Source organism: Cannabis sativa, chromosome 6, assembly GCF_029168945.1.
Source record: "Cannabis sativa cultivar Pink pepper isolate KNU-18-1 chromosome 6, ASM2916894v1, whole genome shotgun sequence".
Classification (NCBI taxonomy): domain Eukaryota; kingdom Viridiplantae; phylum Streptophyta; class Magnoliopsida; order Rosales; family Cannabaceae; genus Cannabis; species Cannabis sativa.
In genome coordinates, this window is record NC_083606.1 from 11,026,148 (window position 1) to 11,039,056 (window position 12,909).

A 12,909-nucleotide genomic window follows, 5' to 3' on the forward strand; every position below is an offset into this window, starting at 1 on the left:
ATAGTATTATATTGAATTGTATTTTATATAATATTTTTATATAAATACTATATATGGTATTAATTTTTATAGGCACCTAAATATATAATATTTTAGTATGACGTTCTCAACTAGCCTAAGTTTATTTCTCTACAAATGTTAAAATAATAATATTTACTAACACATTCCTTAATTTGAGATGTTTAGTATAATTTTTTCAAACAAAAAATAGTGCACCTAAACATAAATACCAATAAAATATAAAAAGATCTCGCAATTTTAAGTTTTTTCTCTTTTCTTTTTCGCAGATTTTATTTACTAAAAAACAAAGATGACAATCTTATTATTTTTTAATGATTTTTTGTTTTTTTTGAGAAACTCTTTTAATGAATTTCTTATACTAAGAATTAGAGTTATATTTAATATGTATTTGCCAGCACGTGGGACCTTCGTGCAATCTTCTTCTAATATAAGTAACACACTATAACTCTCCACTAATTCTAAGTCAAACTTTTCACTCTTAAGAAAGAAATGGGGCTTTGTGCTCCTTTTGACTCTTCTAGCCACATGGGGTAACGTTCTATCTCACATGTCACTACTTTTGTTTTGATTCTTTTTTTTATTATATATTTTGTGTAAAAAATTTGTTTGATTCTTTTTTTTTTCTTTATATTTTGTGTAAATTTCTTTTGTTTGATTCTGTCCTCTTCACCATATGCCATATGCACTTTCCTGACTTTCTGCATCCCTAACACTTGGAGATATTCCCCTCACCAAGTGTCATCACACCACAAATAAATTCATGAATCACAAACCTTGTAACCTTCTAGGAACCTCATTTCAATTCATACAAGTATATATTGTTATATTATATGTATGTATTGTTAGACTTTTATTTGGGCTTACATTAAATTTTATTGGTTTTATTAAAACTTGGGTTGATTGGATAGTTCTTTGCTGTATTAGCCCATGTTGTTGGTGATCAATTGTTAATGGGCTTAGCATCTGTGAGTAAAGTCTAGGTGAAGCAGAAGTGTGGGCTTTTCTAGTTGACTGAAGCCTTTGATGAGCGAGCCCGGCCAATTGTAGGGTTTTGTAGCTAAGTCCCCTCCCTAACTCTATAAATACATATTGTCTCATCACAATTGTATACCTTTTGATAATCAGAGAAAATAAACTGCTTCTGATTTAGAGATCTAGAAGGAAGACTTAGTTGATAGTATTGCACTATCAAATTGGAGTAACTGCTGTGGATCAATCAGAGATAATTGCTATGGATCAATCAGGTACACATACTCAATTATCATATACTACTATTGTGTTCTATGTTATATACAAATAGATCTTGAGTTAATTGTTAATTTATCTAACATGTGGTATCAGATTGCCTATTGTATATGATTTAGAACCTATAATTAGTATAATTAATTTGTATATGTTAATTATCCATAATTTCATATTAATTTCGTTATTATTTTATGTGTAATTTTTTGTTTATAAATCTTAAAACTTTAGGAATTTTATTGATCGTTAAATTCTCTTTCAATTGATATATTATATGTTTGAATTAATAGTCTATATTAAGAGAATTTTAATTTTAAAGTTTTAGGGTTTATATGATTATAATGTGAAATTATATTTGTGTATTTTGATTTTATTGTTTTTGATCTAAAATTGATAATAGATTTCTCATTCTTAATTGTTTAAGAATGTTCCTACATAATTAATTTCGGATTTATATAAGATTAGCATTACAATTTTTTTTTTCTTTTGTGTTCTTCAATTTTGGGATTGATTTTAGCCATAGATCTACCCATTTATTTTTTTAATACACGAAATTAATAGTGTAAATCAACTAGAAATTGATTCCCGATCGAAACCCATCAATTTCCCCAACTTTTAGTCGATTTTTGGCCGGAAAAAGAGAGCAGACCCGACTGGAGGCCGAACGGGTCGCGTGACCCGGTTTCAGACCCGGCTGGAGGAAGAAGATGGACGCCAGCCAGCAACGCCCACTCGCGGCAGGTGGCGCGTGGGGCGCGTGGGGCATCGTCCGATGTCCGTTTTCGACGATTTTTTTTTTCAGTATTATTAGAATTTGATTTCTGATTTTTTGGTGATTTTTAATTAATTTTTTGACGCCGTTTAATAATTATTATTATTATTTTAATGATAATTATGCAGTTAAAAAATTATTAAAAATAATTTTTGATGATTTTTCAAAATCCGTAAATCATAGAAAAATTTTTGGGTTTCTTCTCGTTCCATATGACATAGTCACTCTCTTGTTTAATTTATTTTGACTATGTAGTCTCCACCAATATTCTTTATTTCACTTTTTTCCATTAATTGTTGTTCTAAAGTTATAAAACTTGATTATTTGATATAAAAATAATGTGTTATGGTGGACACTTTATTTTTTTTATTATCAATATAATAAAAGCAATTATATATCTCTTTTGGAAATTTGGTTGAAAATTATTAATTTTCAATGATTGTTTTATCACCAAATTTCACATGTTGAAGAAAATATTATATTTTTGGTTGACTATATGTGTAATTACTTGCCCAAAGGTAGTATTTACATATATCAGTTCACATTCCATGAAGTGAGTTAATATTAAATGTATATATTTTAATTATTTGCCCAAAGGTAATAATTTAAATATATAAATTTATTATTATTTTTTGTTTGAATTAATACATATTTTTAAGAAATTTATTTGCCCAAAGGTAATAAAATTCTTAAATGATATGTATTTTTTCTTTGTTGTTAACTTCATGAAGGTAGATCATGTGTGTGTTATATTCTCACCCCAAAGGGGAGTTTATAATGACCAGTTGATTCTACAATATTTTCTAATACATTGCTCATATTGCTTATTCAAGTTTTAATTTTTGAATTTTTCAGTCTCCTTTTACGCGTGAACAACAATAATGCTTCCATCCATATTTTGAATTCTTCCAACTACAAGACATGGAAACGAGATGTGGAATTTACTTTAGGCATAATGGATTTGGACTTGTGCCTACGAGAAGAAAAACACAACGATCTTGCGACTCCGATGTACCGCCGAGAGAACTCATCATGCACAATGGGAAAAGTCAAGTCGTCTTAGTCTTCTTACTATGAAAAGATCCATTCCTGAACATCTACTGAGTGGTTTGCCAGACACTACAAATGCCAAAGTTTTTTTCAATGCTGTAGAAAAATTATACGACACTGGTGAAAACGCTGAAGCTGGACATCTTATGGATGAAATGACAACCATTAAGTATGATGAATTAAAAGGAGTGCGAGATTTTATTCTGAAATTGGTGAATGTTCAGTCCAAGTTAAAAGATCATAATATTCCTCTTCCTGACTCTTTCATTATTCATCGAGCTCTTCATGCTCTTCCTGCCTCTTTCAGCCTAATCAAGACAGCCTACAACACTTACAATCAAACATGGACTATCAGCGACCTAATTTCTCAGTGTGTAGGCGAAGAAAGCAAGCTTAAAAAGGGAGAAGAATGAATCTGCTAACTATGTTTCTCACCTCGAAGCCCAACAAAGGAAAAGGAAAATTCAAGAATAAAAATGATGGTGCTACAAAACAGAATGGTAATGGTAAGAGCATAAGAATAAAACAGAAGAATAACAATGGAAAGTCCAAATTCTCTAATGTGAAGTGTTACTTTTGTGAAAAATTGGGGCATCGGAGAACGGTATCGTCACAAATTTAAGACTTGGTTAGAAAAGAAACAAGCACAATCAGGTAATCCATTGGCATGTGTTTGTTTTGAATCTAATCTAGTTGATGTTCCTATTGATTCTTGGTGGTTAGACAGTGGTGCTACTGTTCATGTTTCTGCTTCCTTACAGGGGCTAAGGGATCTCAGGAAGCCAAGTGAGAGGGAGTCCAAGCTTAAAGTGGGCAATGATGTTGGAGTTGACGTAATCTATGTTGGAACATTTATTCTTGAATTACAGTCTCGTGATAAGATTATTCTGAACAATACTTTTTATGTTCCTACTTTTAAAAGGAATTTAGTTTCGCTTCCGCTTTTGGTTAAACAAGGATATTCTTTTCACTTTGCAAATGATAATGTTGACATTATGCTTGACTCTCGAATTATTGGAAATTGCTTTTATTCTGATGGTCTTTACAAGTTGTCATTGGCTCCTTTAGATTCCTCTTTTAATGTTGTGAATTCTGTGGGTAAAAGACCTCATATTAAGGAAACATCCTTATTGTTATGGCACAAAAGATTGGGTCATATTTCCAGAGAAAGGGTTGATCGTTTAATTAAATCTGAAATACTTCCTCCTCTTGATGCCTTTGATTGGGATACTTGTGTTGATTGTACTCGTGGAAAATTGACTAAAACAAGAAAGAAGACTGCAAACCGCAGTCAATCTTTATTGGAAATTATCCACACAGACATCAGTGGTCCTTATTCCACCACGTTGTGCAGAAATAAGTATTTTATCACTTTTATCGATGATTTTTCTCGTTATGGATTCACCTATTTAATTAAAGAAAAATCTGACGCCCTTGATAAACTCAAAATTTTTCGAAAGGAGGTTGAGAAACAATTAGGAAGAGTCATCAAAGTTGTTCATTCTGATCGTGGAGGAGAATATTATGGTCGTTATACGTAACTGGACAACACATGGGGCTTTTTGCGAGTACTTACAAGAAAATGGTATAGTTGCTCAATACACTATGCCCGGTTCACACGAGCAAAATGGCGTTGCCGAAAGGAGAAATCGCACTCTCATGGATATGGTTAGAAGTATGATGAGTAGAACAAATCTTCCGTAGTTTTTATGGGGTGAAGCACTTATGACCGCAACTTATATTTTAAATCGTGTTCCCGGTAAATGCGTTCCCAAGACCCCTTTTGAGTTATGGACTGGGCGGAAGCCTAGTCTTAATCATCTTCGAGTATGGGGTTGTCCAAAGTGAAGTAAAGATTTATGATCCTAATTTGAAAAAGTTAGATCCGAGAACAAATCGTCGTTATTTCATTGGTTATCCAATGCGCTCAAAAGGCTATCGCTTTTCTTGTCCCACTCGTGGTACGCGAATTGTTGAATCTCGAATCGGCTAAATTTACGGAATTTGATGTTGCTGAGAAAATTCCTTCAACATCTCTTGAAATGGGGGAGTCCTCTAAAGGAATTTGTATTCCTATGTCATTTTCAAGAGATGATAATAGTAGTCTTCATCCTACTCCAGTTGGTAATGCTCCCATTGTTGATGAATACATTGCTCCCGATATCGAAGATGATGAAGGTCCTATTATTGATGAAGGGCCTATTAATGATGAAGCTCCTATTGTTAATGAGAATCCTGTTATTGAAGAAATTCTTGTTGTGGAAGATGTTATTCAAAACAATGATCAACAAAGAGAAGTTATTCCGTAAGTACCTCCTCTAAGAAGATCTCGTAGACAAAAGAAGTCAACAAAGTGTCATGATAATTTTGTTTATCTTGGAGAAGGAGAATATGATATTGATCATTTTGTGGATCCTGTCACTTTTAGTGAAGCACTTAATAGTCCACAATCTTCAAAATGGTTAGCAGCTACGGATGATGAGATCGACTCCATGAAGAAAAATGGTGTATGGGAGCTAGTTTTATTACCTGATGGTTTTAAACCAATAGGTTGTAAGTGGATTTTAAAGGCTAAAAGGGATAAAAAGGGACAGATTGAAAGGTTTAAAGCGCGTTTAGTGGCTAAAGGCTTTACTCAAAGAGAAGGTATTGATTACACTGAAACTTTCTCACTGTTTCCACTAAAGATTCATTCAATTATTATGGCCTTAGTTGCGCATTTTGATTTAGAGTTGCATCAAATGGATGTTAAAAGCTGCTTTTACGAATGGAGAATTGAATGAGGAAGTCTATATGTCTCAACTTTGAAGGCTACAAGGAGAAAGGAAAAGAACACTTAGTTTGAAAGTTGAAACGATCCATTTATGGTCTCAAACAGGCATCTCGCCAGTGGTACTTGAAGTTTGACCGAGTTGTGACATCGTTTGGTTTCGTAGAGAACAAGTTTGATCGGTTGTATTTATATGAAGATCGGTGGGAGTCGTTATATTTTTCTTGTTCTTTATGTAGATGACATTTTACTTGCCGGCGGTGATTTGTCACTACTAAATGAGACCAAAAATTTTCTCGTCTTCCAATTTTGATATGAAAGATCTTGGAGAGGCATCCTATGTTTTGGGGATTGAGAGCCATCGTGACAGGAATCGAAAAGTTCTTGGCTTATCTCGAAGCTTACATTAATCGTGTGCTCAAAAGGTTCAACATGGATTTATGTAAAGCCGGTTACGTTCCTATTACGAAAGGGGACAAGTTCACTAAGCGACAATGTCCTAAGAACGACTTGGAAAGAGGAGCAATGAAGAACATCCCTTATGCAAGTGTAGTAGGGAGTTTGATGTATGCTCAGGTTTGCACTCGACCTGACATAGCTTTCGTAGTCAATGTTCTTGGGAGATATTTATCTGATCCTGGTCTTGATCATTGGGTTGCAGCCAAGAAAGTTTTGAGATATTTGCAAAGAACGAAGAGTTTTATGCTTCTGTATAAGCATGTTGACAATCTTCGAGTTGTTGGTTATTCGTATTCAGCATTTTGGTGGTTGTGTAGATGATTTAAAGTCAACTTCGGCTATATTTTCACCTTGGCGAGTCTTCTTTATTTCTTGGAAGAGTGTCGAAACGAGACTTTGATCACATCATCTACTATGTATGCTTTGGAGTTTGTTGCATGTTATGGGGCATCTTTGCAAGCTTTGTGGTGAAGAATTTTATTTCGGAGATACGAGTGGTTGATTCTATTTCCACACCTATGCTAATCTATTGTGATAATAATGCCGTCTTGTTTTCTTTTCAAAGAATAACAAGATTAGTAGTGCTTCTAAACATATGGAAATAAAGTATCTCACTGTTAGAGACTTGGTCAAGAAAGGAGACATTGTCATTGAAAATTGCAAGACCGAGTCGATGTTAGTTGATCCTCTAACCAAAGGGTTAAGTGCCGTGCTGTTTAATAAACATGTTGTTAATATGGGCATTTTAGAATCTTTTGATCTTTTGGGTTAGTGGGAGTTTTGTTTTCTGTTTGTTTTCGTAAATTATTATTTATAATTTTACGAATAAAGTTATGAACTACATTTTATGTTTCAATATTTTTTATTATTGAATGGATATGTTTTCAATTATGTTTTATTATATTCTCGAGAATGATTGAATTGAAAGCATGTGGTTCATATTGTTGTGATCATTGTCTTTTAAATTTATTTGCTTATTGACAATGATATGTTGTTGGCTTAATTCTTTAAGCAAGTTTAGTGACACTTACTTATTTTAAGTGGTGTATGTTTAATTTCACTGGCTTATTTATTAAGCATCACGGTATCAGTGAAATTGAGGACTGATAAGGATATTATGTTATTTTAAATTGATCACATGTTGAACATAATTCCTTACCACACTACTAGACTTATTGACCATGTCGATTTAATACTTTGGTATTTGTGATTATGAATGTCTTTTGTTGAGCTAAAAACAATATGACTGTCATAGTTCATTATCAAAGGTTAAATTGGACCGGTATGTTGAGATGCTATCAGAGAACTATCAGTTTTTAAAGTGGCCACAAATGTTTTCTTGTTGTTCAACCCATGAGTCGTTTTCAAATAAAATTATTTTGATATATAATATATATGTATTAAAATCAATGTAGCCCAAGTGGGAGAATGTTAGACTTTTATTTGGGCTTACATTAAATTTTATTGGTTTTATTAAAACTTGGGTTGATTGGATAGTTCTTTGCTGTATTAGCCCATGTTGTTGGTGATCAATTGTTAATGGGCTTAGCATCTGTGAGTAAAGTCTAGGTGAAGCAGAAGTGTGGGCTTTTCTAGTTGACTGAAGCCTTTGATGAGCGAGCCCGGCCAACTAGGGTTTTGTAGCTAAGTCCCCTCCCTAACTCTATAAATACATATTGTCTCATCACAATTGTATACCTTTTGATAATCAGAGAAAATAAAGCGCTTCGATTTAGAGATCTAGGGAGGAAGACTTAGTTGATAGTATTGCACTATCAAATTGGAGTAACTGCTGTGGATCAATCAGAGATAATTGCTATGGATCAATCAGGTACACATACTCAATTATCATATACTACTATTGTGTTCTATGTTATATACAAATAGATCTTGAGTTAATTGTTAATTTATCTAACATGTATTTCATCTAAGAAGAAAATGGTATTATATATAATATATATATATATATATATATTGATATCAGATGTTAACCTTTTAGTAATTAAAGTTAGCCCATAACTCTAGAAACTAAAGCTCTCTTTATGGTTGTAAATGGAGTAATGAGCAACTTTTTTAGGTCTAAGTAGTTGTGAAAATGGGAATGAGATAACAAAATGGAAAAGAGAAAGCTTTCACTATAAGGCATTGCTTCCACTTTGCCCCTAAATTGGGTACAAATATTATGTTTCCTATGATAACATAACATGAATAAATGCTCAATATAATAATTATTTTCTCTTCTTTCTTGGCTCTCTTATTTGATCATTTTTTATTTTTTTTATTATTTAATAATTGTAAAATAAGTGACTAGTTTAGGAGTGTATAATTTGAAGGGTTGCCATGCTATAGATATTATAGTGAGGTGGGGTATATATAATCAATTGATGGGTAGATTTGGATAGAGTTAGGTACTTTTATTCAACCATGCCGGCCTATGCCATAATACCCATATACATAAAATGCCATACTTTTATTTCAAGACTAATTATTTCAAAGTTCAAATTAATTAATGTTAAGGGGGGTAAAGTTAATTTCTATCAAATATTTATCATGTGTGGTAAAGAAATGTAGTAATTAGTATTTATATGATTTGTAATCACATGCTACCTATTATTTAAAAGCCAACATATAAAGTAATTGAAAAGCTATTATACAAGTTACTATTTCTAGCACTGGTTTTATTTATTAAAACTGAAAGTAGTTTTGAAAGATGTTTGTACTTAAAGAAAAAGTAGGAAAATATCTAATTGAAAGTGTGAAAGTAAAAACTATAGTCTCTCAACTTTGTTATCAAAAATTAAAAAAGAAAAAAGCCTCTAAACTTGGAATTTAAGGCCGTGTAAAACCAAATATATTATCATAGTAACATGTGTAATACATTCAACCTATAATTAGTATTTTTATTTTTGAATTTTTTACAATATTAAGTTGTGCTTTAATATATGATTTGTTAAAACTTTTCTTGTAATATAACTTTTATAGTAACATAATTTTTTCATGATAAATAGATATAAATTAAAGAAGAATTACTTTATATACTATTTTTTTAATTTTTTTTTTTTAAAAAAAATTTACGGTTTGAGTTTCTAAAGTAGTTACATCGCTAGTTGCAATAGGGATTTCTATACGATTTTTTGTTGCAATTTAGGTTGCAACGCTAGTTGCAATAAGAGTTTTTATGTAGAATTCCATAAAAATACAAAAAAAAAAAAAAAATTATTTTAAAGTGTAAAAATGTAAAAACCTCTAAATTAAATATATTTAGCTTTCTTACATTAATAAATAATAGTATAAAAGAATTTTTAATAATTTCTATTTTTAGTTTTAATTTTTTAATCATCAAAGTATAAAAGGTGAAAAGTATTCAATTTGTACTCATTATTAATTATTATCTTTCATTTCACGATAAAATTGAATAAAATATAGGGGAATTGCCCCATATACTATTTTTTTAACTTTTTTTTTTTTTTTCAAATTTACGATTTGGGTTTGAAGCGCTAGTTGCAATAGAGATTTCTGTACGATTTTTTGTTACAATTTAGGTTGCAGCGCTAGTTACAATAGGGGTTTTATGTAGAATTTAGTAAAAATGCAAAAAAAAAAAAATTATTTTGAAGTGTAAAAATAAAAAATAAAAAACCCCTAAAATATAATGGAAGAACTACTATAAAAGCACAACTTGATAGTATAAAAAATTCATGAACAAAAAAACTAATTTTTCTAAATTCAAACCCTAACTAAAATTCCTAAAAGAAAATTCTAATAAGATTCTTTATGCTCCATAGTAACATCCGATTGATTGAAACAACTTATGTATTAAACATGTAAAAATCAATTCATCACATTCACACATCACATATCCGATATTCACAATATATTATCAAACGACTTTAAGAAAGAAAAAGTATTAATCAAATTCACTTGTTTATCAATCGTGATACATGTATATCCATTGTTTTCCCAACAATTTTTTTTATTTATTTGAGTTGTTGTTGAACACAATTTAATACATTTTCTTTTTTAATTTTAACACCCAAAATCTTGATTTTTCCAAAGTATTACTTAGTCTACTAAAAAAGAACAAAACAAAACAATTCCATATATTAATCAAACAAAGTGACTAACTTTGGGGCAATCTAAGACTAAGAACCAAAGAATATCTTGTTAATAACTTAACCATTTCACCCATCAAAATTTCTCTCCTAACATTTTGGCTAAAAGAGATTTATTTCACTTTAAACAAAATAAATAATAAAACCCACTAAAAAATAGGCTAAAACTTCTGCAATATTACCCAAAAAAAAAATGAATAACTAAGTCCAAATTACCATAATAAACCATTTAGTAAAAAAAAAGAAATTACCATAATAAACCATAAACCCCACATGACACGCCTTCTTCAACGCTTAAATGCCGCGTAGCACCATAGCCGACAACTAACTTTTTGTCTGTCATTACAACCAAAAAAACAAATAAATATCCCAATTTCCTTTTTCCTGTTTTAATTTTATTTAAAAAAAAATTGAATCTTTTTTTTATTATTTTTCTTTTATTTTATGTATATATAAATTCAAAACCCTTGTGAGTTTTAGCTTTGTCCACCTTTTTCTTTGCCATAGAGCCAAGTTTTGTGAGGTGTGAACAAAACCCAAACATGGCCTCAGGTGCTTCGGCTGATGGGTTCTTCAGGTGTTTCTACGAAGGGTGTATCTCAGGCTGTGACACGGCCATTGAACGCCGTCCGTACCATCGGAATTGTAGCTGTGCTTTACACGAATCTAGCAAGAATAAGAAGAAAAACCATTGTTCTCATGGTGGTTTGCCTAAGGTTTCTTACCCAATAAGAAGGGCTTGGAGTGAAGGGTCTTTGGCTTTGGTGGCTGCGGCTGCTGCTTCATCTTCAGCTCAGTCTTCTCCGTCTTCTTCTTCTTCTTCGGTGGCCATGGTTGGTGGTGGAGGAATTGGAAGGAGGAATTCTCAATCTAGTCTTTGTGATTTGGAAGAATAAAAATCACTAGTACAAAATATAATAATAATAATAACAGGGTCTTCTTCTTCTTCTTCTTCTTTTTCTTAAAGGTTGGATCTTTTTCTGGTTTTTTTAGAGTATTATGATTTGATTTGTTTATTTTGTTTGAATAACAAGAACCCAAATAAGATTTGGAAGAAATTTTGTGATCTCTAATGTTTTTTTTTTTTTGATCTGGAGAGATTGAGGGAAAAGGGTGTTTGGATAGGTTTCTGGATCTGGATCAAAAAAAAAAGTGTAATTGGTGGAATGATGTTACTGAAATCCTCTCAATTGTATTTACTGTAAATATGGTTCCAGTTCTATACGTTGATCGATCTTCCTTTCATTTTGAGAAATATAATGGAAATTTTCTTGTAGTTTCTGACAATTATTAGTACCAAAATATCTTGTATTGTTATGTATAAGAATTTACAGAGTTGTAAAATTTTGTAAAGATCCACTTTTTCACTGTTTGACAATTTTAGTACTAATTTAAAGAAATGGGGTATCTATGTTGGGGTGATAAAAATAATTAAAAACCATTTATTTTGTCATCATCTTATGCCATTTTAATAAAACAAAGATATTAGTTTAAAACAAATTAAGAGTATTTTCCAAGATCATGGGCAACCACTGTAAATTTTCTCAAGATCATGGGAGGCACTGTTTAAGCTTAGATGGACTAATTTGGTCGGCTAGTTTACAATGTTCGATTGATTTTACAGTTGTTCTAGAATATTTTAGAAGGAAATAGAATATGGAATAAAGTATAGAAAAATAAATAAGGTACTTAATATAAGAGAGGGATGTCCAGATGGGTTTGCTAATAATTTGGCATCCTAACTAAAAAATACAGCTAAAAATAGTATATTTTATGAAAGATTAATAGTTTTTAATAGTTGGAAGAAACTTTTAGTGTCATCAAAGCTGGCCACATGGGGGTGTAAGGTGGTGGCATGCACTTCCAATTGTCACTTAATTTAAAACCAATATTAATTTTTTTTTAAAATAATAAAAAAGAAAGACTAATATCAATAAATTCAATAATTAAATCAATTTTGGTTTTCTAGTCTCTCATCTCATAACTCTTCCATTTAGGATTGTGGTGTTGAAACATTGTAGTTCTTTTAAGATTTTACTAAAGTGGAGGGGTTATTTTTGTGATTTTGTAGATACACAAGTGTAATTAATTATTTTGAGTTATATTTTTTTTAATGACATTTGGAATTTCCTAAAAAATTGATTCACCATAATATAAAAATAAATGAGGAAAAGTATCATGAAATTCTCCATATGTGATATATTTAGTACGTGTTTTTAATAATGTTCATTTGATACTTTTTATTTTAAAATTGTACATATTAATTTGACCAAATAATTTTTGGTTATATATAATTATTAATAATTAAATTTGAATTTAAAATTTATAAATTAAAAAATAATTTAATTGTATTGAAAAAATTTGGTAGTCTAAAGTTAATTAATACACAAGATTTTGAGCCAATATTTAGTAAGGGTATACGTCGGTCGGTTTAGTAAAGTTGTAATATATTTTTACCAACCCAATATAAATATTGAATTACA

General features: G+C 30.8%; 1 protein-coding gene across 1 annotated transcript; it reads left to right on the forward strand.

Moving 5' to 3' along the window:
* The first annotated feature begins 10,757 nt into the window (after nucleotides 1-10,757).
* On the forward strand, nucleotides 10,758-11,713 carry LOC115695704 (uncharacterized). The gene has a single exon (XM_030622772.2). It carries the CDS (start codon nucleotides 10,969-10,971, stop codon nucleotides 11,320-11,322), a length of 354 nt encoding a protein of 117 aa, XP_030478632.1. The 5' UTR covers nucleotides 10,758-10,968; the 3' UTR covers nucleotides 11,323-11,713.
* Nucleotides 11,714-12,909: the final 1,196 nt, after the last annotated feature.

Coding starts and splice junctions, on each gene's coding strand:
- LOC115695704 (XM_030622772.2), top strand. CDS start 10,969: ATGGCCTCAGGTGCTTCGGCTGATGGGTTCTTCAGGTGTTTCTACGAA.